Source organism: Balaenoptera acutorostrata, chromosome 10, assembly GCF_949987535.1.
Source record: "Balaenoptera acutorostrata chromosome 10, mBalAcu1.1, whole genome shotgun sequence".
NCBI lineage: Eukaryota > Metazoa > Chordata > Mammalia > Artiodactyla > Balaenopteridae > Balaenoptera > Balaenoptera acutorostrata.
In genome coordinates, this window is record NC_080073.1 from 48,028,610 (window position 1) to 48,054,988 (window position 26,379).

Below are 26,379 nucleotides of genomic sequence, written 5' to 3' on the forward strand. Positions count from 1 at the left end.
TTGGGTGAAAATGCCCTGGGCGTCACATACAGTATAATAATACCTGACTGCGTGCTCAGGATATGTCAGGTCTTTTGCTGTGTAGTGTCCTTATGTTACCCCTTTCAGCTCTCACAGCCCTGTCAGGTGCACGCTGTGCTCTGCATTTTTCAGATGAAAAACCAGGCTCAGAGGTTAGGTTTTCTTTCCCAAGGCCACCAGGAGGGGAAGGGGCAAAGCTGGGGTGCAGCAGGGTCGCCCAGACCTAGAATGGTCTGAGAGCAGCACGTGTGCAGCCTGAGGCCTCAGTTGAGACCCCCCTCCCCGCTGCCGCCGCTGTGCCCCAGCCAGGTCCGGAGGGGGTGGTCTCCGCGCCCAAGGTGTCACCAGCTGTGTGGCTGCGGGGGCGCGGTGGCGCGGGCGCCCACTTTCTCAACCGAGACTTCCGGGATCCTGGAGAGGCCGGAAGTGGGGCCTCTCTCGTTTCCGGCTCGGCCATTGTTTTCGCTTATACCGGCTGCGGCGGCGTCTGGTGTGCGGGGGTCGCGGGCGCGGTGCCCCGGTGAGCGGGCCCGGGGCGGGGAGCGAAGTGTTGCCGGGACCCGGGGCCGCTAGGCTGGAGCTGCGGCCGCCCACAGCCCAGGTCGGCTACGCCGGCCCGACCCACTCTTCGCCCCCGCGGCTGGCGGCGCGGTCCCCGTGACGCTCAGAAGCCGCCAGATGTAGAGCCGCCTCTTTGTCCCAGTGCCCTGACCAGCCGTGCCTGGCACAGAGCCCAGCACCTGCGGGTACAGCGATGAGCAGGGCAGACGTGGCCAGGTGAGCGGCGCCGCAGAAGCCTGGTCGAACGCGAAATGTAGATAGACGTTTTCCCAGCCTTGGGCTGGAAGACAGTACGAAGCGTCAGAAGTGGGTCAGACCCAGTCAGAATTTCAGACGTTAAGTATAGCTTGGAGAGCCAAAAATCCAGATGAGATGAGGGGCTGAGCGTTCGGAGCAGTAAGGGAAGTAGGAAAATGGCCTGAACTTTCTATGTATCTCAGAGCAGAGTCACAGATTTTTAAGTCTATCTTTGTCTTTTTAGAGAAATTCAGCCCTGGAGAGAGTAGCTTACCCAAGGTACCAAGATGCATGGTGAATTGGAAGCATAGCCCAGATGCCCTAGTTACCACTAAGGTGCTCATTTTCAGGGTTTTACAGTATGTAAACTGGATAAAAGTCGCCCCCACCCCCAACTTCAGTATCATTCATTCACTTCCCAGATATGTATGTGCCTCTGTATGCCAAGTACACACACACGTACAAAGATGACTGGGAACCAGCTCTGCCCTTTGAGTCCTCCCATAAAGTGGAGGAGGCAGTCGTGTAAGTCCCAAACACAGTGTGAGAAGTGCTCTAGCAGAGGTTTGAATGAAAAAGGTACTGTGGGTTCACTGAGGCAGTAACCACACTTAAGCCTGGAGAGATCAGCAAGGCTTTCTAAGGGAAGTGGGTTGAGTAGAAAAGGGTCTGGCATTTCTTACTCCATTGGGTTCCTTTTCTTTTGTGGCCATCCAGCAGTTTGGAGGGTGTGAGTGATGAATTGTGCATAAATTAGTTAAAATACAATGTTACACTGAGAAGTACCGAGAGGGAGGTGACCAGCTCCCCTTCCTGCATGAGGCAATCAGGAATGCCTTCAAGAGAAAAATAGCATTTATTCTGGGTCTTGACAGGTGAGTAGGTGTTTGTGAAAAGTTTCAGAAGCAGAAAAATCCAGAGAAGGAGTATGTGTGGCTTCTAGCTGTGTCTTCAGAGCTTTAGTCGCTAACTTTCTTTATTGTGCATCTCTATTACAAAAGAGTAGAGTAGAAGAGTTTTGAGCATGCATTTCCAACATAGGTTTATCTGTGAGTTAAAGGTATGTACTGCTGTACAAATTTCAGTGCACATTATAAAACATCCACTAAATAGTTAAATAACAACTTAGTATTTCTTTATCCACCTTTTGGATTATCTTGCATATCCCACATTTGGAGATCATTGCAGTCTTTCTAGCCTGGTGGGTACCTGGGGAAAGTGGTAGGGGGTGTGGCTAGGACAGAGGCCTCAGGCCAGGTTGTGGATGCTAGGCATAGACATTTAGGTTTTATCCTGTAGGTGATGGGAGCCACTGAAACTTTAAGGAAGTCACTTGGAGAGATGCTTAGAGAGACTGCCCTGGTTGTGCTCTTTTTTCTTTTTTCTAGAGCTTTGCTTTTTAACTGTGGAGGGTCTGTCATCCGCCTGGGGCTGAGCACTCTGGGGACTCTGATTTCTCTCTTGATGTTTCTGTAGGTGACGTTCCCATCACCCCACATCCTCAACTCTGACAACAGCTTCTGAGACCTGAATTACAGACCATCATTTTAATCGGACAAACCACAACCGAAACAAGCTTCTCTTTGGTGTCACGATGGCCGCCCAAGGCAGAGGAACTTCAGGCCTCATCCCCAGGGGTGCTGTTCTCCAGAGGCAGGAGGGGCGCTTGACCGTGAAACAGGAGCCAGAGAGCCAGAGCTGGGGGCAGGGCTGCAGTCTCCAAAAGAATCACCCTCCTGTCTGTGAAATTTTCCGGCTGCACTTCAGGCAGTTATGTTATCACGAGATGTCTGGGCCGCAGGAGGCGCTGAGCCGGCTCCGGGAGCTCTGCCACTGGTGGCTGATGCCGGAGGTGCACACCAAGGAGCAGATCCTGGAGCTGCTGGTCCTGGAGCAGTTCCTGAGCATCCTGCCAGGGGAACTGCGGACCTGGGTGCAGCTGCATCACCCTGAGAGTGGTGAGGAGGCTGTGGCTGTGGTGGAGGATTTCCAGAGACATGTTAGTGGACCAGGAGAGGTGAGCGGCCGAGTCTAGAATGGCATCTGGAACCATTCTGTACTGCTTGGGGTAGCCTGAGAATAGACATTCTCCATTCCCTAGGCTCTAAGCTGGTTTGCCTTTGGGACTCCTGAGCCAGTGCCATGTATAAAGGAGAAAGAGTTTTGTGCTCCTAGCCTTAAGCAAAAATGCAGATCCCAGCCACGCTCTGAGTTACTTTGTGAAGTACTGTGTCGTGAACCTAGCTGCAGCCTGGAGCTGCACACAGTGCTCCTGACACGCAGAGGATCTGCACACTGGTTAGAACAGGGAAGCATGTCAGGGAGAAGTAGCCCTTAGGGTATGCTGATAACATGGGCCCTCGTTTGAGAAGTTCTCATTACTTCCTCGGACTTCTCCAAGTTACTGTGCTGTTTTCCTGCCTTTTAAGTTCCTTATGAGATGTAACAGTTCTGGGCCTCATCATCATTTTGTTCTTTTCTAGCTTTCCAAACCCAACGGGGATCTTTTCACTTCTTTAATTCTGTTTTTGATTTTCCCTACTTTCTGGGGTTCTCTCAAATTTTTAGCCAGGGTAACTCAAATAAAAGGAAAAGTTAGAGAGTCAGCAGTGTCATAACAGTGGGAAATCTGGCTTCTAGGATCACAGAGCTAACTAGTTCAGTGACTATGTGTATTAGTCAGGGTTCAGCCACAGAAGCAAAACCAGTAGGAAATTATATATATACATACATATATATATTGCTAGAAGGTGAAATGTCATTGTGGGAGTTGACAACTCAAGTCAGAAATTTGTAAGGTAGGCTGTCAGAAAGTTCAGGCTAGAACTCTCAGGCATAGGCTGAAGCTGCTGTCCACAAAGAGAATTCCTTCTTCATGGAACCTTCAGCTCTGATTTTAAGGCCTTACAACTGATTGAATCAGGCCTATCCAGATTATCTAGGATAACCTCCCTTACTTAAACCGATTATGAATTTTAATCACTTTTACACCATACCATCACAGCAACACCTAGATTAGAGCTCAGTTGACATCAAAGGACCATCACACAGTGGATGAGTCAGTTCTTCCTGATGAGTCTCCAATTGCTCCCTTGTAACTGAGCAGGATGGATTAGGGTCCCCTCTACTCTTCCTCCTTTGTGCTTTACCAGGGAAAACCAGTACCAGTGAAATTTCCTTAGTACCCAGTACATCATTTTTATTCAGCGCTTTTTCAAAAATGATTACATATCTAGGCCTAGGGAATGAATTCCAATTGATTGGAGTCCTAGGGCTAGAGTTTTTCCAGGAGTAATAGCCAGTACCCTCTGACTGTATCAGATCCATTGTCAGTCGTTATTTCCTTGTTTAAACAAGTAAACACAGGGGTAAATCAACTATCAGTAGGGTCTAGAGAGCAGCTAGGTCCAACCATAGGCAAGGACAAGTGGTTGAGGAAATGTTTAGAGTGCTGTTTAGTGAGGAGGGTAGAAGGAAAATTTCCCTATCTCCCGCCTTCTTTTTGCTTAAGCAGAAGAGAATGTAGCCTCCATTAAAACTGTCTTTTATCCAGCGAGCCTCAGAAGAAAGGTGACTGAGTCACACACCCAAGAGAGTGACTAACAGTTGACAGTCAGGGCAGCTGAACACTCATGGCTCTAGCCTAGAAGTGGGATCTTTGGACTCCATTTCTTACTCTGCCACTGTCATCAGCTTAAGTTTTCTGACATAAGGACATGAGAACAGGACTATCTCACCTAGCCTGGATTCAGAAAATGTTTTTATGACTAAATGAAAAAACAGGCTTTATCATGGGAGTTTGCCAGGAGGAGATTGAGGAATGTCATTCTGATCAGCAGGAGTGCGCATGCACATGTGTGCACATCGGGGCTGGAGAGAGCGGTAGAGGCATCCCTACTGGGCTGCAAAATTTACAGAATGCTTTTATATCTTTTTTAATTTGAGCTCCTAGCAGGCTTACAAGGTATGCAAATAGTAATCATTATCTCCGTTTGACAAGCGATGCAAGCGCAGAGAAGTTAACTGGCTCATCTAAGATGACAGAGCTAGTAAGCAGTCCCTTTGTCCGTGTGTGTGGGAACCAGGATTTTCCAGCTCCCTAGATTCTAAGCCACTACCTTTTCCCTAATGTCTTGCTGTGGAATGCCATCTTGGAATGAAAATTGGAATGGGGTTTTCATGGCCTGCGAGGAGAGGACACTTATGAGTCCTAGGTAATGAATAGGAACTTTATCAGGATTTCATTGTCAGTGAATTACAAGGTTGTGTTATCACAGTGCAGTTAAGTTCTATCTTCTGCCAGTACCCACAGCTGCTGTATTTAAGAGCTCTAAGTCCCATTTATAAGAACCATCCAGGGGAGAGCTGGGGAACCCCAGACTGCAGGGAGCCTCTTGGACCTACCATTCCATTGGAGAGCTATACACTAAAGGAGAGAGCCCCCTAACTTCTCAGCAGATGTAACCCAGTAGGGCAAATCCATGTGTTTTGTTGAAGAAGTTATTTTCACCTTATGCTGTGCTATGTACATGCCAGAGTGAGTGAGCTTATAAATGTGATTTATTTAAGATAATCAACAAGGACCTACTGTATAGGACAGGGAACTCTGCTCAGTATTGTTTAATAACCTACAAGGGAAAAGAATGAATATATGTGTATGTATAACTGAATCACTTTGCTGTACACCTGAAACTAACACAACATTGTAAATCAACTATATTTCAATTTTAAAAAAGTGATTTATTTAGATAATGTTTTAGGTTTTCTGCTCCAAGTGCTGGTACAAGTAGTAACCATGAGATTGTGAGGAACTGATTTGATGACAACAAGCAAGGGTTAGAAAATAAAAGGTCTATGCTCTGAGATATTCTCGAGGTCTCTAAAGATTGGTGTTGGTGTTAATGTGATCCTATTTGACTTTTTTTTTTTTATTTTTTATTTTTCTATTTGACTTTTTGTATAGATTTTTGGGGAGAGGTAGTACATATTGAAAACCAAGTTTGCAGATAACTCTTAGCAAAATATCGAGAGGAAGTCGGTCAGCAAATATTAATTGAACACCACCATTGGGCTAAGCATTGTTCTAGGAGCTAGTGACCAAGACACAGTGCTCACTCTCAAAACGCTTATACTTCATTGGCAGAGAAATAGACAATAAAGGTATAAATAAGATAATTTAAAGACTAATGTACGCTATAGAAAATATAACCAGGTAATTTGAGAGAATGTGACTATCCTTGCTTTGTCAGTGTGGTCAGGGATGGCTTCTCTGAAGAGGAGACACTTTTGCTGAGAGAAGTTGGAAAAGCTGAGGTTTGTCAGCTGCTGTTCTGGGGTATTACTCCAGCTGTCAGCCTCTGTAGCATTATTTGTGCACATACAGGTACATACACCTGTCACTTTTTACTCCTTGGTACTTCTGATTGATCTATTCTGTAGGCTGAGGCCCTAGGGAGTGTACTGAATTACTTTCCTGACTCCTTTTTCCAGGGGGTTCTTCATAAGCAAATGTGTGTCTGAAGCACTGACACAGAGTGGAAATGGTTATATAATCTGGTCTTGAAGCTCCTACCAAAAGGGTCAACAGAGGGATGGCAAATAGGATTGTAAGCTGTAGATCCTGCTTTGACATTTTTGCCCCAGTTGGCTGTACTGGTGGGGCTAGAAGGACCCTCTGGCTCTTCTTTCCCTGGCTTCCTCTCCTGGGGGTGCTTCTTAGAGGTTCTGGGTTCTGTACCTTCAAGGATGCTCTTTTGGACCCAATTTTATTTCCTTGTCTCTAGGTTTCAGCTCCGGCACAGGAACAGGAAATGCATTCAGAGGAGATGACAGCCTTGGGTGCAACAGAGGAATCTCCTCCAACCTCACTCCTCAGTGAGGGTTCGGCACCCGGAGCCCACCTGGAGCCTCCTGGTGACCCTGGAGCACACCACCGCCTCCCCAGTGGGCACTCTGGTACTCACCTCCCCCGCTTTGGCCTTAAGTCATTCCTCCTTTCTCTCTTTCGGAGTCTCCTTTCCTTCATCTCCCCATCTCCCACCCCATTGGAGTCCCTTATTGCCCTGCCCTGTGTCTTCCTTCCCTAGTGACTTTGTTTGTTCCTTTTGCTTATTCTCCAATCATTCGTGTATTTAGCACATTTTTGTCACGCACGTTTCATGGCAAAGGGACTGTTGAGGACCAGAGAGATGTAGTACACCGTCACTGCTTCCAAAGGGCTTGTTATCTAGTTGGCAGAGAGTCAGTCCTAAGTGCAAGAAGAGGCAACCTCATAAGATACATGTGAGTGATATCTGTCCGCAGGCATTTGATGCCGTCACGAATGAGCCATGCGGACATCATAAGCGGTGAGCAAGATCATGGAGGGCTGGAGCAAAGACACTCGCTAAGTGGGAGTTCCTTGGACCCCATTGAGGTCGGGTCAGGAAGGACTTATTTGGGAGCCTGGGGTCTGCTTGTGCAGGGCCTTTGGATGGAGGCCAGGAAGATTTTGGGGGCAGGGGATTGAAGCGTTAGAAACAGTATTTCAGAAGGATTACTGTGGCACATGAGCACTGTGGGTTGAGTGTGGAGACCAGTGACCGGGAGCCTCACTAGGAGGCTCGTGTAGGAGAACAGATGTGAGGCAGTAATTGCCTGAGTGGAATGGAAAGTGATAGATGTGACACATATTTGAACGAAGAATCCATGGGACAATGGAGAGGAGGGAGAATTAGCGGGTTTTGGCCGATGTTTGGAATCACTGAGAAAATTTGGGAAGTCAGGAAAGGAAGATGGAAACATGCACTTTAGGCACTGAATTTCAGGTGGTGTGGGACACCCAAATGAAATGTCCAATAGGCAACTGGAGGCTTGTGATAGGGGTCTCAGAGAGAACTGACAGCTTAAGAGCAGAGAATGGGAGTCATGAGATCTCTGAGAGAGGGAAAGGGGAAGCTCTGGGGCCTGAACGCCTGCAGTGTCCGTGATGAGAGGGCAGATGCAGGAAGAGAAGCCAGGGAATGAGGGGCAGAGAGATGAGGGGGAGACCAAGCAGGCTGCTGCTGGGGAAGCCATGGGAGAGAGAAGATGGTCAGAAGTGTAGCTTCCTTCTGAGAGTGGCAGAGAGAGGGCTGGAAGGAGCCGCCAGTTCGGTTTGAACAGGGACCTTCTGTGCCTCCAGGAAAAGTTCACAGCTCACAAAGGATAACGCGTTTATGGAACAGGGATGAGGGTCCGTGTGTGTGGAGCCACCTGGGTTCTCTTGAATCCACTTGCTGGGATACAGACCTCATTGGAGCCAAGAGCAGGGCTGGTCCCACTCAGAGCTTTCTTTCCTCCCTCAGCTCAGCATGCTTCCCCAGTGCCTGCCCTTCCCCAAGTGGGGAACGTAGGAGACCAAGCAGCGGCAACTGTGCTCCGGATGGTCAGGCCCCAGGTGAGCTTCCTGAGTTCCAAGTCTGTGGCCCAGGAATAGCTAGAGCTCATCTCCGGGCCTCTGGCCCATTCTGAGTCTGCTCCTGTGGCTTCCCCTGGAGCTGGTCCTGTCCTACATTTGTCCTTTTTTTTGGCCGCACCCCACGGCTTGTGGGATCTTATAATAGTTCCCCGATCAGGGATCGAACCCGGGCCCATGGCAGTAAAAGCACTGAGTCTTAACCACTGGACCACCAGGGAATTCCCTGGACTTGTCCTTTTAATCTGTCTTTCCCAGATTCCCTCCCTACCCGCCCCCCCCCCCGCCCATTTTACCACCAGGTTCCCCGACCCTGTGTTCTTGGTGCCCCTAATGACTGCTTTCCAGGCTGGGAATGTCCCTGAGCAATAGAAGCTTGTCATTCCAGGAGGCTGCAGAGTTCGAGTTCCTGTCTGTGGACTATACTCAGAAGAAGTGGAAAGGTCCGGCACTCAGCCAGAAAGCAGCCCTGTACCGGAACATCATGCCAGAAAATTGCTGCAGCCTGGCTTCATTGGGTAATGACTCTGTTACCCAGTAACTTAGTGTCTGTCTTCTTTACATATTCTTTGCTATATTCTTTTTCTTTTTTTAACTTTTTATTATGAAAATATAAAGAGACAAAGTGGAGAGAATAGTATAATGAACCCTTCTACATCATCATCCACTTTATCAGTTATTAACATTCTTTTTACTTCCTTATTAATTGAGCTGGGCTGGTTTAGTTAGAGGTTGTAGTTGGAAGGAATAGAAAGCCACTCAGTTTTTGTTGTAAGCAATGAGCTAAGTTACTTAGGATAAGGCTAAAAGAATGGAAACCTAGAACAAACTGACCAGCTAGACCAGACTTCAGGAAACAAAGCCTTGTAGGGACCTGGGAGCCTGGGAGCCACAGCAGCAAAAGTGAAAGGATTTTTAACCAGTGTCGTAAGACAGCTGTGCTCTGTGTATCTGTTTTCTCCTCCCTCTGATACCCATTCTCCACTCTGAAGCTATTGTCCCCGTCAGAGCTCCTTTTTAGTTAGACTTTCTGTTTCCTCACGCGTTCTGCTTGCTTTGGCTCCCGATGGCTTGCCTTCTCTCCATGCATCATTTCAGCTTTGGCTTCTACTTGTAATTTCCTTCATCTTGTCCTACCTTCAGTTCAGAATTTATGTAGAGAGGAACTCCACGGGTGGTTCAGCCATTAAATATCATCTTTGTTTGAGCAGAACTTTGGTCCTGGCTGCACAGAGGCGGATGATTAATCTACAGATAAGCTACACTTGCATCTAGTGCTTGGCCCTGTTCCAGTCACCTGTTGTCCATCATGGGATGAGCTGGGTTGTTTGGCACAAAGCATGGTTGCCTCAGCTTCTCCTTCAGAATGACTGAGGCAGGGCTGCTTCCTGGAAGGAGCTGTTGTCAGGAGAGGTTCTGGGGTTGACCGGTGTAGGACAGTAGCCTACTCTGGAGAGGGTGGGCTCAGAAGTGAGAGATTCAGACATCTACAACTTGCACACACTAAATTAGCATGAAGGTTTATAGCCCTGATGTAGATGTCATTGAAAGGAACCAACATTTTTAGGTTAAGCTATAACCATAATTGCTCTGCCTTCTCCCAGTTTTTGTACTGAAAAATCCTAGAATTTAAAAGCAAATATTCGACTGCTCACTTTCCTTATGATTCCTGATTATCTAGATACCAAAAACATGTTTGATTTATATTTCAAGTTATTGATGCCATTCTTAGTTTTTTGGGGTTTTTTTTGATGTGGACCATTTTTAAAGTCTTTATTGAATTTATTACAATATTGCTTCTGTTTTATGTTTTGGTTTTTTGTCCTAGAGGCATGTGGTATCTTAGCTCCCCAACCAGGGATCAAACCCGCACCCCCTGCATTGGAAGGCGAAGTCTTAAGCACTGGACTGCCAGGGAAGTCCCCCATTAGTTTTATTTATTTATTTATTTATTTATTTATTTATTTATTTTTGGCTGTGTTGGGTCTTAGTTGCGGCGCACGGGCTTTCTCTAGTTGCGGCTTGGGGGGGCTACTCTTTGTTGTGGTTCACGGGCTTCTCATTGCGATGACTTCTCTTGTTACGGAGCATGGGCTCTAGGTGTGCGGGCTTCAGTAGTTGTGGTGCACGGGCTTAGCTGCTCCACGGCATGTGGGATCTTCCCAGACCAGGGCTCAAACCTGTGTCCCCTGCATTGGCAGGCGGATTCTTAACCACTGCGCCACCAGGGCAGCCCCATTCCTAGTTTTTATAGGAGTGCAGTATTGTACTTACCAGTCCAGTGCTCCAGGGACTAAGGGGTGCCCAATTTTATAGCTTTGCTTTCCCCTTCAATACTTTTCCCCAGTATTTCTCTACCCATGGCTTCTCCAAATATTGTCACTGTCCTGTTATACCAGAAACACTCCCTTATATACACTTTTTCCTAATCATATCCTCATAATATAAATTTTCCTTCTACTCTCAGGTTTGCCCACATTGTTTCTCATATTCGATTTGAGGTATTTGCCACCAGTCTCTCTCCCCAACATCTTTGCTGAGAACTGTGGAACCATACAATGTCATGGTTGGAAAGGACCTTAGGGTTCATCATTTTACTAAGGAGACGTCACATCTAAGTGACTTCTGGAAGATCACACCATGCTTTACAGTCTGGTCTCTTGCCTTTCAACTGGCCTGTTCACGTGGCTGTGCTGGCTCAGCATCCCTCTGTCCTGATAGCTCTTCTTCTGCCTTCCTCCACTGACAAGCTTCCCCTTATTTTTTTTTTTTTTTTTTAATTTTATTTATTTATTTATTTATGGCTGTGTTGGGTCTTCGTTTCTGTGCGAGGGCTTTCTCCAGTTGTGGCAAGCGGGGGCCACTCTTCATCGCGGTGCGCGGGCCTCTCACTATCGCGGCCTCTCTTGTTGTGGAGCACAGGCTCCAGACGCGCAGGCTCAGTAATTGTGGCTCACGGGCCTAGTTGCTCTGCGGCATGTGGGATCTTCCCAGACCAGGGCTCGAACCCGTGTGCCCTGCATTGGCAGGCAGATTCTCAACCACTGCACCACCAGGGAAGCCCCGAGCTTCCCCTTATTGTTTTTCTGTCCATGAAGAGAAATTTGAGCTGTTTTTTCATTTTCTCTCCTGTTCTCAATGTGTCTCCTCATTCCTTACCCATAATATGAATTTTTTTTTAGGTACATAGGCTCCTGATAGTTCCTTTCCTCAGTAGGGTAAGAGTGAGTAACAGTTGTTTTCTTCTTTCTTTTGGCAGCAGGTGAGAACAGGATGGAGAGTTCAGAGTTGCCTCCAAAGCAGGAAATTTCTGAAGAATCGGAGTCATCTGATAGGACCTCAGGAATACTCTATGGAGTGATTCCTGGAGGACCAGAAGCTGGAGATGCCTGTGAAGAGGCTTTAGAGAAGCTAGAAGTTCAACCCTCAGGTGAACAAGGGAGCAGACTGAAGAGTGATTTCTTGGAAATAACACAGGAGGATAAAAATAAATGCACAAAAGATGAATGTGATGAATATAAGGAACTTGAGGAACATCCAGATCTGTCCTCAAGTCCTGCAGAACATCAGGGAATTATGAAGGGACAGAAATTCTATCACTGTGATGAATGTGGCAAAGCTTTTAATCGGAGTTCTCACCTCATTGGGCATCAGAGAATCCACACTGGAGAGAAACCCTATGAGTGCAATGAGTGTGGCAAGACCTTCAGGCAGACCTGTCAGCTCATAGTCCATCTCAGAATCCACACAGGGGAAAAGCCCTATGAATGCAGTGATTGTGGAAAGACCTATCGCCACAGCTCCCATCTCATTCAACACCAGAGACTCCATAATGGGGAGAAATCATATAAATGTAACGAATGTGCAAAAGCTTTCACTCAGAGTTCCCAACTCATTTACCACCAGAGAACCCATACTGGGGAGAAACCCTATGAATGCAATGAGTGTGGGGAGGCCTTCATTCGGAGTAAAAGCCTTGTCCATCATCAGGTACTTCACAGTGGTGAGAAACCTTACAAGTGTAATGAGTGTGGGAAAGCTTTCTGTTCCAACAGAAATCTTATTGACCATCAGAGAATCCACACTGGGGAGAAGCCTTATGAGTGTAATGAATGTGGCAAGGCCTTCAGTCGAAGTAAATGTCTTATTCGACACCAGAGCCTCCACACTGGGGAAAAACCATTCAAATGCAGTGAGTGTGGGAAAGCCTTCAATCAGAACTCTCAACTTGTTGACCATGAGCGAATTCATACTGGAGAAAAACCTTTTGAATGTAATGAGTGTGGTAAGGCATTCAGTCTGAGTAAATGTCTCATTCGACATCAGAGACTTCACACTGGTGAAAAGCCCTATAAATGCAAAGAGTGTGGAAAATCCTTCAATCAAAACTCCCATCTTATTATACACCAGAGAATTCACACTGGTGAGAAACCTTATGAATGTAATGAATGTGGGAAGGTCTTCAGTTACAGCTCCAGTCTTATGGTACATCAGAGAACTCATACTGGGGAGAAACCCTATAAGTGCAAAGATTGTGAGAAGGCTTTTAGTGACAGCTCACAGCTCATTGTGCATCAGAGAGTTCATACTGGAGAGAAACCCTATGAATGTATTGAGTGTGGGAAAGCCTTCAGTCAGCGTTCTACTTTCAATCACCACCAGCGAACTCACACTGGAGAAAAGCACTCAGGTCTGGCTCGGTCTGTTTTTTAAGACATGATTCTCTAAGACAGCAAGGAGCTCTGAGTTAAGGTTTCTATATAAGAAGTATGCTCACCCTGGTCTCCTCTTGGAACCACTAATCAAATTGGATCATTCCCTAAATGTTCTCTGGTGGTCAGGAAGGTGGGAGAGTGGGAGTAACAGTACGGTCCTTCCCCACTAAGGACTACACATTTCATGTACTTGTAGATTTCTTTCCTTCTTTCTTTTTTTTTCATCTGTTTAAAAATCTATCTCATTTCTTACTTAGGCATCCCAAAATCAGAATGTGTACTTCTCAAGGACAGAGATATTTCCTTATTCTGTTCCACTTCCTCCATTTTACCATTTACATAAAGTCGTTCTCCAAGGTACTGATTCATTCTTTCCTTCTCTTGGCTGTGGCCCTCCTTGTCTACTTTTTGAACTTCTACTCTAATATAGTCCCTCATCACTTATGTTCCCTGTCTAGAAAATCTTTTTTCTTTTCTTTTGCTAATCTGTGTCCCTCAGAACCTGCCAGATCCAACTCATCTCTGAAAGACTTTCTTCTTCAAATACGTCTTCATTCATCTTAAACTGCTATTCGTTGGACCTCAGTGCTTTGAGTTAGCTGGTGCTATGTGTACAACTGTTGTTAAATTGCGTTGTAAATTATTCTCAATTTAATGCATATGTGTTCATACCGACTTACTATAGGCTCTTTGAGGATCTGTTTCTTTTAGTATATAGATAATAATTTTCATATGGTAGTTGTTTAATAAATACCTTTTGAAAACTCAGCTCTGTAATTGAATCATCCTTAAATTGGACCAATCTCCCCTCCCCCCATCCCCCACCAGACTAGAAGCTTCTAAAGATAGAGGTGACATCTCTTCATAGGATATCTCATATAAAGCCCTCATTGATATCTTCTACATGTACCCCTGGAAGTCTCACTATTGTTATTTCATTGTTGGTTTCTGATAAATTTTCTATTGTGTTTAGGAAGTTTCCTTCTTTCCCTATTTTTTTTGTTTGTTTGTTTTGGCCATTCCGCACAGCATACGGCATCTTAGTTCCCTGACCAGGGATCAAACCCACATCCCCTGCATCTGAAGCTCAGAGTCTAAAACACTGGACCGCCAGGGAAGTCCCTATTCCTATTCTTAGAAGCAGCAATATAATACAGTAGTTAAGAGAATAGATTTTTGTGCCTGGTACTCTAGGTTCAAATCCTGACTCCTTACTTTCTTACGTGTGTGATCCTGAGTAAGTCATTTAGTTTCCTTGTGTTTAACTCTTCCATGTATAAAATGGAGCTACCTCAGGGCTGTGAGGGTTAAATTAGTTCATAAGTGTAAGGCACTTAAAACAGTGCTTGGCACATACTATACCCTATAATAATTACTATTGTTTTGTATTTTGAGTTTTTGTTATGATGGTTTTTAAGTTCTACCATGTTTTTTAAAAGAAAAAATCGAGTGTAATTTTACAGATAATGTTCTTTATTTTTGTAATTTCAGGGGGAGCAAGTTTCTAGATAAATGAAATTTCCTTGCACTCCTGGAATAAAATCCATTTGTTCATGATGTTTTAAGTACAGAACTAAATTGAATTTACTAATAAGGTTTTGCCTGCCTTGCAAAATGTATTTGTTTTTCTTTAATTACTCTGGAAGAGTTTGAATAATGTGGGAATTATTCTTTGAACAGTAAAATTAACTGGGCTTGATCCATTTTGGGGGATGAGGGAATTGAGAGGGACAAGTCTTTTTTTTTTTTTTTTTGTCCTGCCCCGCCCCGAGAAGCATAAATCTTTAGCAACATTTTGATTTCTTCAATTACTGCCCTCTTTAAGTTTCTACCTCTGTGTAAATTTTGGTGATCTGTATCTGGAAATCATCCTTTTTACTGGACTGTCAAAGAGTGGCATAAAGCTGCACCTAGTATTCTGTAAAGTTGTTTTACTCTCTTTTGTATATGTAGTTAGAGCTGTGTTTCAGCCACAATTTTTTTTAATAGATTTTATTTAGTTATTTATTTTTTAGGCTGCGTTGGGTCTTCCTAGCTGTGCGTGGGCTTTCTCTAGTTGCGGCGAGCAGGGGCCACTCCTCGCTGCAGTACGCAGGCCTTTCACTGCAGTGGCTTCTCTTGTTGTGGAGCACGGGCTGTAGGCCTGCAGGCTTCAGTAGTTGTGCCTCGTGGGCTCTAGAGCGCAGGCTCAGTAGTTGTGGCACATGGGCTTAGTTGCTCAGCGGCATGTGGGATCTTCCCGGACCAGGGCTCGAACCCCTGTCCCCTGCACCGGCAGGCGGACTCCCAACCACTGCGCCACCAGGGAAACCCCATCCATAATGTTTTACATTTTGGTTTCCTTTCACTTTTCCTTTCGTGATTGCCAAGTTTTGGGGTTTTCAGTTTTGTTTTGTTTTTTTTGATGTGGACCATTTTTAAAGTCTTTATTGAATCTGTTAAAATATTGCTTCAGTTTTATGATTTTTGGTTTTTTGGCTGAGAGGCATGTGGGATCTTAGCTCCCCGACCAAGGATTGAACCTGCACCCCCTGCATTGGAAGGCAAAGTCATAAGCACTGGACCACCAGGGAGGTCCCTTGAATATATTTTTTTCATATGTCCTTTTACTGCCTCAAGTTGCAGAGACTTTTTATTAGCCTCATATTTCATTTGTCTTTTTCTTCACTAATCAACAATATTTGCCCCAAGATAGGGAAAGTGGGTTTTCCTTGAATTGCTTTATATTCTATTTGCATGCTGTTAAAATTGTCTGTTTAGACTTGGAGCTAGAAGGTGAGTTATAAATTTATATTACTAATAGGCTGTGCAGCAGTAAAGAAGTAAAGGAGCAGCTTGACATTTTGCTAATCTGGTTACAAACCTTCCGCCCAGAGCCCTCTTTTCTTTTTCGCTCAGCCTTCACATTATGGGTACAGCGGAGGCTCCTTCCATGTGCTCTACCTGTTGCGAATAGCTTTGTTGTAAAAGAACTGAATGTGGAAAAACCTTCAGTCACAACTCAGACTTTATTTTACCTCGGCAACTCCAAACTGAGAAAAGAAACTATTCCTGAGATAAGTGTGAGAAAACATTCAGTTGTGTGAAACATCCACCAGAGACTTTATGCTTACAAGGAAGTCTACTTATTTGTGTGTGGGAAAGCCTTGGTTATAGTTTATTTCTTGTTTGACATAGCAAAACCCACCTGGGTTATAATCTGTTTTGGATTTTAGAGGGCAAGAAATCATTCATCCAGAGCTTCTATTATTTTGTACACGTTTTTGAAAAATATTATTCCTGGAATAAGTGTAGAAAAGCTTTTAGTTATAGCACATGGCTTCTGCTCCATTCATGAGTCCACAATGCAAGTAAAGAATTACAGTAAGCAGTGTGATAGAGCTCCCAATTTACTTTTAAAAATCAAAGTTTGGGACTTCCCTGGTGCTCCAGTGGTTAGGACTCCACGCTTCCATCGCAGGGGACACAGGTTTGATCCCTGATCCGGGAACTAAGATCCTGTATGACGCGCGGCACAGCCAAAAAATTTAAAAAAAAAATCAGTCAAAATTTATACCCAGGAGATTGTTCAGGTGACCAAATATGGTGGTAAACGTGTTAGGAGCTGCACACTTACCCTCTTACCTCTTACACACCAAGAAAATATTCCACAGCTATATTCTGCATTCCAAACCCTGGTAATTCAGCTTCTAAGACCAGTAGGAAAGGTCCAGAGATTTTGGGTGCCGACAAGTTGACGAGTACTGTCCCATGCTGGAAGACATTTCTGTGAAGTTGTCGACCTCTTGGAGTCTTACAAAGGATACTCTAGGTGTTAGGGACAAATTGTGAATACCCACAGGGTGGCTTTTGCTCTATAGAAAATTAAAAACAAACCCCCTATCCCTAACATTAGGATGTGTTCTAGCCTGATGGGGCCTTGTAAAACTCTTGCCCAAGGGGGATAATGGCAAGGTGTTATGATGTCAGCTGGCTCCAAGTACCTTGTGGTACAGATATTTGACCCAGGATAGGACACTGTAGACTGATTCCTTACTGAACCACGACAGTCCTCCCACTAATATATGCACAGGACCAACGGCCTGTACTTTGCCCAGGTGGATGCCCTGTAGGATGGGTGCGCTTTCCCTTTCAAGACCTGTGAATACCTTGCATGAAAACACAGTTTGAGAGAAATATTTAGTGTTCCACCCCCTTTTCTGATCTGTGACTCTTGGTTAGGAATTTGCAACTGACTGAAAACATAATGTTTTTCCACCCTAGGTGACGCAGTCCTATGACCTAAACGTTTCTAGAGATGTATGTACAGTTGGCATTTTATGATATCTAACAGGCTTCTCCCCCAAGTCCCTTCCAGTTGCATTGTCTTGTGTATGGATGATGCATTTACAAGATATTAAGTTTCCCAAGCTGCTGCCATATGGATTGTGGATGGAAAGGGACAGGGCCACCAGTCACCCAAGATTTGAGTACAATGAGATGAAAGGACAGAGTAATCACAGGACAATATATATTCCTCTGAGATTAAATGAGGAGTGGTAACAACGGCTGCATGTTCAGGGCCATGGGGTGCATAGGTACATGCTCATCCACCAGGCTGTATACATTATACTTTGATTTCCATTTGGGTGAGATTGAAAAATGCTATATCCCCTCTCTGAGACTGTCTGTGTTGCTCCCCAGGGAAGGAGGGAACAGAATGATGCAATTACACCATACCTGTAGGGACCCTGGCAAATCAGCATGACCTGATTTCAGAAAAAGGCCACTAGTGAAACCTCTAGTCAGGCTGCCTCAACAATGAGCAAAAATCGATGACACTCAAGCTCTCACTGGGGAGCCACACTACTGGTGCCCTTAGGATTTGAGGTATGTGCAGCCTACTACAGGGGCCATTTATGAAGAAGGTGGTCATGGTAGCTGTTATGGTGCTAAAATTAAAGCCACTGGCAACTGTATTCTCCAGGCTAAGCTGTGCACTTACCACGCTATCCGTTGTCAACATCTGTCCTAATGAGCAGCACTGAAATAATGAGATAGTGAGTTATTTAAAAGATTTTCAAAAGAGAACCATTAGAAGAACTCTAGACAATTCACCACTTCTCAGGGGCTCCCTGAGGTTTCCATTGAGAGTGAATATGTGGGATATTTGAACTGTAGAATCAGGAACAGCTGGGCAATTCCCAAAAATCTGCAAGAACTAGAGAAGTTGCACATCTGGTTGGGGGCCTCTGATTTGCCCAGAGCAATATGCTCGAATAAGAGTCAGGAATATCTTGCATTGAGGCAGAGCTAAAGCTGTGCTCTACCTGCCCTCCCCAAAACAAGAAACTATAATGTCTTGGCCCATAATTAATATCAAGGGTAAAGCCATCTTCTGACATGCCACCTGCTCTGCATCTCCAGGTTCTGGAACATCCCTTTTCCTCTTCTTGGGGGAATCACGAGTTGGTTGCTTCTCAAGGAAGTATGTTGCTTCTCAAGGAAGTTGGGTGTGTTAGTCTGCTTGGGCTGCCATAACGAAGTTCCACAGACTGGGTAGCTTAACCAACAGAAATTTATTTTCTCACAGTTTTGGAGCTGAAAGTTTGAGATCAAGGTGTCAGCGGGGTTGATTTCTTCTGAAACCTCTTTCCTGGGCTTGTAGATGGGCATCTTCTCCTTCTATCTTTACATGGTCTTCCCTCTGTTAGTTTATGTCCTAATTTCCTCTTCTTATACAGTGGTATTGAACTAGGATGTACCCTAATGATCTCATTTACCCTTTATTACCACTTTAAAGGCTCTATCCCTGAATATAATCACATTGTGAGGTCCTGAGATTTAGGACTTCAACATACGAATTTGCGGGGGACAAAATGTAGCCCATGATATCAGTTTAACTGAAGGGCAAGTCTGGATTGACCTGCTAATGTGGGGAGTTGGCCTTATTCTTAAGTGAACACATTTCCCCCTAGGTTGAACACTGTGGCCACTGCCTCCTGGGTTGTCTTCCAAATGGCTCCTCAATCTGTATTTTACTCTCTATTGAAACCTGGACATTTCAGCACTATGGCAGGCACATAAATGGTTATCTGAGGTGAGTTCCTGACTTTTGTTTTTAACATTTTTATTGAAATATAATTCACATACCATATACTTCATCCTTATAAAATGTACAGTTCAATGATTTTTGGTATATTCACATGCATGTGCAACCATCCCCACAGGCAGTTTTAGAACATTTTCATCACCTCAAAAAGAGAGTCCCTACCTTTTACCTATCCCTCCCCCTAATTTCCCCCACTGCCAGCCTTAATGTTTTGTTTTTACTTTTTATTATGGAGAAATTTTAATGTACACACAAAATACAAAACAAGAAGAAAAAGAAATTAAGGATGGCATGTAATGCGTAAGTTCTAACACCACCAGTGAAGCAAAGATTTAACTTGAATCTAATCAGGCCTCTTTTCCTACCTTCCAATTTAGAGGAAATATAGGGGGATATGATGAGAAAATAAGTCAGATTCACTGATTTTTGATTTGTACAATGTGAGACACTATATAAGACAATTGACCTAGACTCTTTGAAAAGTCAGTGAAATGAAAAAAGTTGCTCGGCTGTTGTAGATTAAGAGAGACTCTTCAGAAACACAACCATCAAATGCAGTGAGTGAACTTTGAATTTTTTTAAAAAGCTGTAGCAGATATTTGGGGATCAATGGAGACATTAAATATGGAATGGATGTAATATTTAATAGTAGGCCCATTTGATGATAATATGCAATTGTTTAGATTTCTTAAATCTGACAGTTATATTTTGCTTCTGTAGAAGAATGTCCTTATTCTTAGGAGATGCATGCTGCAGTGTTTAGGGTTGGAGGCTCATGATCTCTTCAACATATTTTCAAATGGCTAAAAATAACAACAAATAAAATGTGTATGTGTGTGTGGAGAGAAAAAGCGAATATGGCAAAATAATTATTGAATCTAGCTAGAGGGTATATGCATGTTTGAAAATTTCAAAATAAAGTTTGAAAAAGGTAAAAAGGGATTATGGACAGCTTATTATAACTCAACACCTTTTAGAAGAAATGCAATCTATAGTTTGAGGCAGTGTGGCAGTAGACAAAAGAACACAGGATCTACTGTCAGAAAACCCAGTCCAAGTTTCAAATTGTCCACTACTAGCTGTGCAACCATAAGCAAATCATTTGACATATCCAGGCTTTAGTTTCCTTATCTAAAAATAAGGATAGCATTGGAATTCCCTGGTGGTCCAGTGGTTAGGACTCCACACTCTCACTGCTGAGGGCCCAGGTTCAATCCCTGGTCTGGGAACCAAGATCCCACAAGCTGCATGGCGTGGCCAAAAAAACTAAAAGTAAAAATAAATAAAAATAAGGACAGCATTGAGCCATAAAATTACTCTGAGGCTTAAATTATTTAATGCCCATGAAAGCTGTGTGTGTGTGTGTGTGTGTGTGTGTGTGTGTGTGTGTGTGTGTGTGTGTGTATGGCAGTAACGTCCCATTCACTTTTATACTTTTGAAGTATCCTTTGATCTTTTTAAAAAAATATTTATTTATTTATTTGTTTTATTTTTGGCTGCATCAGGTCTTGGTTGCCACACGTGGGATCTTCCTTGCGGCATGTGGGATCCTCTGCTGTGGTGCATGGGCTTCTCTCTAGTTGTGGCCTGCAAGCTCAGTAGTTGTGGCGCACTGGCTTAGTTGCCCCGCAGCATGTGGGATCTTGGTTCCCTGACCAGGGATTGAACCCAAGTCACCTGCATTGGAAGGCAGATTCTTAACCACTGGACCACCAGGGAAGTCCCTGATTTTTCTTTCTTTATTTTTTTTAATGAATTTATTATTTATTTATTTATGGCTGCATTGGGTCTTCGTTGCTGCACGCAGGCTTCCTCTAGTTGCAGCGAGTGGGTGCTACTCTTAATTGCGGTGCACGGGCTTCTCATTGCAGTGGCTTCTCTTTTTGCAGAGCAAGGGCTCTAGGTGCACGGGCTTCAGTAGTTGTGGCACGCACGCTTAGTAGTTGTGGCTCACAGGCTCTAGAGCGCAGGCTCAGTAGTTGTGGCACATGGGCTTAGTTGCTCTGCGGCATGTGGGATCTTCCTGGCAGGGCTCGAACCTGTGTCCCCTGCATTGGCAGACAGATTCTTAACCACTGCGCCACCAGGAAACTCCCCCCTCATCTTTTCTTAAAGCCAGAGAGTCATATCCTCAAAGAGACTGTGAATTACCAGAGGGAAGCATTGTGTTATCACCATTTTGACCAATAAAGTAAGACCTGAATAACTGGATATTGATTTCATTTACCCAAAAATGAGTTGTAATTTCTTTGGTTGACAGATGTCATGATAAAGATTGAAACTGCTGAATATTTAGGCAATTATGAACCCCACAAATACTCTGATTCTGAACAGTGACATCATTCTGGACTGAATGAATAGGTTTCGTCAAAAAAAAAAAATCCTTGTGGATAAAGGCAACAAGTTGGATAGGGTGGCCTGGAATTTGTATTTTTAATGTGTCCTCATTATGCTCTCTAAAATTAGAGACCAGCTGGGGCTGGAATATTAATGAAATATTGTTACCCCCGGGACCAGAGGTGGCGTTAAGAATTTTAATCAGAGTTGACAACTCCTCCCCCAAATAAAAGAATAGGTGAAAAGCAAGACCAAGTTGATCATTACGGTCATAATGTACATGAATATTCTTCTTAAGTGTTTCCTGATGTAGTGGCAATAGTGTTGTGCTCCTGAGTTCTACTTCCAGCATCAACTGGGGGTATGAACCTGTGCAAGTCTTATCATTTCTCTGAATCTCTGTGCCTTAATCTTCTTTAGAAAATGTTGTGCCACCTATAAGAATTGATGGATAAGAACGCTCCTGGTATGCTTTAAGTATTCAACACACATCTATTGATTAACGAGCTTCAAAGCTTATTGCTCAGATGACTTCTTTGTCTATAGTCACTCCCTAGATTGTCCCATCCTGCCCTATATAGCGACACCTAAATTTACATCTCTAGTTGTGATTTCTTCACTGAACTCCTGACTCCTATCCCAATTGCCTGTTCGACATTTACTCTTGGATGTCTAATTGGCATCTTTAACTTAACACATCCATAACAAAACTATTGATCCCTCTCCCCAAATCTGTTCCTCTTTCAGTCTACTCTATTTCCAAAAGGCAGTCTTATTTTAGTTGCTCAAATCAATAACCATGGAGTCATCCTTAATCAACATCCAATTCATTAGCAAATCATGCTGGACATGCCTTCAAAATATATGTAGACCATTTCTCATCACCTAAATCACCTCTAAGCTAGTCCAAGCCACCATCATTTCTCATCTGGAATAGTGCAGTAGCTTCTTAATCTCTCTGCTTCTACTCTTGCCCACCTTCAGACTGTTCTCAGCAGAGCAACCAGAACAAATTTTTAAAACGTCATGTCATGGAGTGAAACTTTTATGCAAGGTTTATGTCAAAATGGCTGAGGACTGAAAGCAAGAATTTAGAATTTATAGAAAAACAGGTTTCTTGGCTCCATTCGTATCTGATAGCTAATAAACCTTTGAACATGTGGCAGGAAAAAAAAAAAAGGTAAGATCATGTCACTTCTCAGTCCCAAAACCCTCCAGTGTTATTTGGGACATATCCAAATCCCTTATGGACCAAAACGTGCGTCCCCTTCCTTCTGGTTTAAGGTCTTTGCTTCCTGATGTTCCATCTATCAGGAATACTCCACCAGCTGCCCACATGCCTAAATTGCTCACTTCCTGTCTCTGCCTTCCCTATCATCTATAAAATAACCCCACCACCACCTACCCCCTTCTCTCTCTCTCTCTCTACCTCCCTCTCTTCCTCTCTCCCTCTCTCTCTCCCCTTAGGCACTACTACATTCTAGGTATTTATTTATCCATTGTCTCCCTGACTTGAAGGTAAGCTTCATGGGGCAGTAAGTTCATTGTCTTCACTACTGTATCTGCAGAGCCTAGAACAATGACATAGTAGGCACTCGACACGTATTTTTATATGCTGCCGATAAATGGTAGCCGATCCTGACTTGGAGGCTGAAAGGAGAAGGATGTGTGAAAGGATGACTTTTCGGCTCAGCAGCCTGAGCTGGGGGTGTGACTTCAGAGAGTTTCAGTTCGAGGAAGGTAGTCTGGCTGCCCAGTTGATTGGTCCCTCTTCCCGCCCTAACCAAGTCCTTTCCCCAGGCTCCACCCCGTCCAGGGCTCTCCGCCTATTGGCTGAACTCTCCACGCCCTTTCGCCCTCTCAGCCAATGGTAGGGTAAAACTGGGCGGGAGGCGGGGCCAGGGCGTCCCCTGACCTGCGGGCTTGCGAAGGGGGCACAGAGATGCAGAAACCTCCCGATGCCTAGAAAGACCGGAGGGTTAGGGTGGGAGTTAGTGGGGAGTCGGTGACGTAGTTCCTTCTCCGCTTTGTTCCAAGAGGTGGTTCGGGCGCGTTTTGTGCGGGGTATGTGGCAGCTTGGTGTGGGGCTTCGGGCCGGTTCTGGGAGCGGGTGGGGCACATAGGCCGGGGGCCAGGCCTCCTTCACCGCTGCCCGCTGCGGAGACGGGGGCGCGGCAGGTCAAGGTGTCGTCGTGGGCCGCGCTCCCCATGCTCTGCGCTGCCCCTTTGTCTTGGGTCTCGTCTCCCGCTCCGCGTAGCTGCTCACTCGGACCAGCTGACAGTGGTGACAGAACTGTATCATCCTCGTTGCTAGCCATGGGGCCTCCTTGGTAAAAGCGGTCCACGTCCCGCCCAGGCTCTCAAAGGGCTCCGCAACACCTAAGTATTTGGCTCAGATCACTAATCCAATCCCTGCTGTGTTCTCAGTGAGGAAGCCGACCCAGAGAGGAGGGCAGAGCCTTGCCGAAGGTTACTCATTCATTCATTCAACAAATACTTAGCACCAACTTGTAGTGTATTAGATACAGGGATTACAGTTGTGTACAAGGCAGAGCTATATTCTGGTAGGGAAGAAATGGAACAAGCTTGAAGGGTTAGACGCGGGGTCTGGGAATCTGAAGGGGGAAACACAAAACCGATTTTGAGGCCTAGTGATCCTGAGAGATGGGTAATCATTAAAAAATTCTCCTTCTAGCATCCCTGTAAAGCCTTATTTCTTCCTGTCTTTAAAGACATTTGACTCAGCAGAGTTTCCCTCATCCCTTTTCTGCAAACTTTTGTTGGAAAGCTGGATTGCAGAGAACTTCTCACTTGGAATGCATTTTTCAGTTAGAGGAGAATGTGGAGACTTAGATATCAACAGAACAGGTGAAAAGGAGCGACCGTGGTGTGATGGAATGAGGATTTCCTTCCGACGCAGAAGGCTTATCTCTTACTACCCATATGACCTTCAGCAAGTCATTCCATCTCTGGGAGCTTCATTTCTTCATCTTTAAAATGGGAATGATTATCCTTATTGCTCTCAGTTCAATAGAAAGGGAAGTGACCCAGGGATGGGACATGGCCCTGAGTGTCCCCTTGCAGTTGAGCTCTCAGAGAACTCAAGTCATTTCTATGTGTTTACAGTGATTCAAGACCCCACTAGGAACTTTTTCACCAAACCGAAGGAAGAGATGAGGCAAGATCTGTGCTGGGCAGATCCTTTGGAGTGAGGCTACTGTGCACAGGCGTGAAAGTGAGCCATTCCCTTCTCTTTGGCAGGTGAGATCTTTATTGTGAAATTAGTTTGTCTGGGGACGGGAATCCTGCCTGCTAGAGAGTATGGGAACCAGGTCTGAAAGGGAACATTTCTCGAGAGAAACAGAGAAGTGGGAGGAGGACCTCTGTACCCTGAGGAGTAGAGTTTTGGTGAGGAAGGGTGATGTAGTGGAACTCAATTTTGGGTGTCAGGAGACTTTGGCTTGAGTCCCAGCTCTCCTCTAAGTTCCAGTTTCCCCAGCTCAAATTTTTAATATGAGACGAGGTGGTCTAGGAGTTTCCTCCTAACTCTGACATTCTGAGAATCTCTGAGCAATTAGACTAGGTGAGTCTCTTAGGGAATTTAAGCCCTTGGATGGCCCTGTTGAGACAGAACTGCCAAGAATGTCAGTATTGTCATGGTGTTTCAACAATATGAAGCACCAAAGAGATAAACAGGTGGAGAGGAGGGATGAGGGTGGTCATGTGTGGAGGATGCACTTCTCACCATCCCTACACCCAGATAGAATTAGATAGAATCCTGAACTTACTTAACATTTCAAATCAAACATTTATTGAGCCCTATGTGCCAGGCACTGTGTGGGATCCATATACAAATATCATGGGCCCTGTTCTCTGGGGGCTTAGAGCTTAAAGTATACGTGTGAGGAGGGGCACAGACATACGCAGAAGGAATTATGGTATAAGGCAACTCTATTTTATATTACAGATTTTTTATGTTTTAAGTGAAGAAATTTTTATATGGTCAAATCTATCAGCTTTTCTGTTATGGTGTCAGCTTTTGCTTTATGCTTAAGGCCTAGGCCTTTCCCTGAGATCAAGATAATTTCTAATAGTTCTTTTATTTTTTTCCTTTAAATTTTTACACTTCACTCATCTGTTTCTCTGGAATTTATTTTCAGGTATTGCCTCTTATTCATCACTCCACTGCAGCTAAACAGTAACCAAAGACCATGTGACCACTGCCCAGAGGGACCTGAAAGGCTGGTGATGCTGGTGAATTAAAGGAATACAACGTCTCTAGGTAAAACCTCTGTCTCTCTCTCTCAGAATAGAACTCTGCCCTTTGTGGGTTCCTCACAGCCTGAAATGAATGGTGCTCCTGAGATCAGGACACTCATCCATCAGTCTCAGGGATTTGTGGGTCAGAGACCTGTGGAGCCTCATTGGTCCTCTTCCATTTTCTGGTTGTCTGAGATTGTAATTTTGTGCCCAGTTGCCTGGATACCCCTAGTGACTTGCTATCCTTATGGCCTCATCTGTCCCTCCTCCTACTTCTTTAGCTAAGACCCCACCTCCCTACTGCCTGGGAATTCTTCCAGAATTTCTGAGGGAATTTCCCATCCATTTGGGCAGAGGGCAAATAGTTAGGTTTCCTTTTGGTCAAACTCTCTTCAAACTATCCCTCCCTGCTCTCTTGACAAGTCTTGCTTCCTCCTCAGGTCCTCCAGAACCACCCTGAGCATCCTTACAGCACGTCCTTGTGCATTTCTCTTTCTCTCTGCCTGCCCTTTAACCAAAATCTCTATTTCAGCAAGCTTATACATTTTCATGACTTCATCTGTCCCCTATGTCTTATTCTCAAATTAGTATTCCTGACATATTCTTCCTCCTCTTGTCTAAAGTGTTTTCCCACATCCCCATCTTTCTTAGTGATAGTACCATTCTCAATATTTAGACCTGGATCTGATGGCCTAGAATTCTTTCCTTTAGTCATCCTCTAT

At 44.7% G+C, this 26,379-nt stretch overlaps 1 protein-coding gene and 1 non-coding gene across 8 annotated transcripts in view; both read left to right on the top strand.

The window, feature by feature from the left end:
- The first annotated feature begins 490 nt into the window (after positions 1 to 490).
- Positions 491 to 26,379, top strand: part of LOC102997289 (zinc finger protein 660) — a 34,766-nt gene continuing 8,877 nt past the window's right edge. The window contains exons 1-8 of one of the 7 annotated variants that reach the window (XR_003621616.2): positions 491 to 798; positions 2,296 to 2,836; positions 6,603 to 6,774; positions 8,145 to 8,236; positions 8,643 to 8,772; positions 11,514 to 12,944; positions 24,524 to 24,658; positions 25,558 to 25,679. Coding sequence is in view for 4 of the 7 variants with exons in the window: in XM_057555659.1 (XP_057411642.1) it covers positions 2,414 to 2,836; positions 6,603 to 6,774; positions 8,145 to 8,236; positions 8,643 to 8,772; positions 11,514 to 12,967 (2,271 nt within the window). In the remaining 3 variants the exon portion in view is untranslated. Of the gene's footprint in view, positions 799 to 2,295; positions 2,837 to 6,602; positions 6,775 to 8,144; positions 8,237 to 8,642; positions 8,773 to 11,513; positions 13,738 to 18,926; positions 19,012 to 24,523; positions 24,659 to 25,557; positions 25,680 to 26,379 lie in introns of those variants that run through there. The other 6 variants (XR_003621617.2, XM_028161689.2, XM_057555660.1 and 3 more) reach the window with 6 other exon arrangements.
- Positions 20,217 to 20,289, top strand: TRNAE-CUC (transfer RNA glutamic acid (anticodon CUC)). The gene has a single exon. It is a non-coding gene; the product is annotated as a tRNA-Glu (tRNA).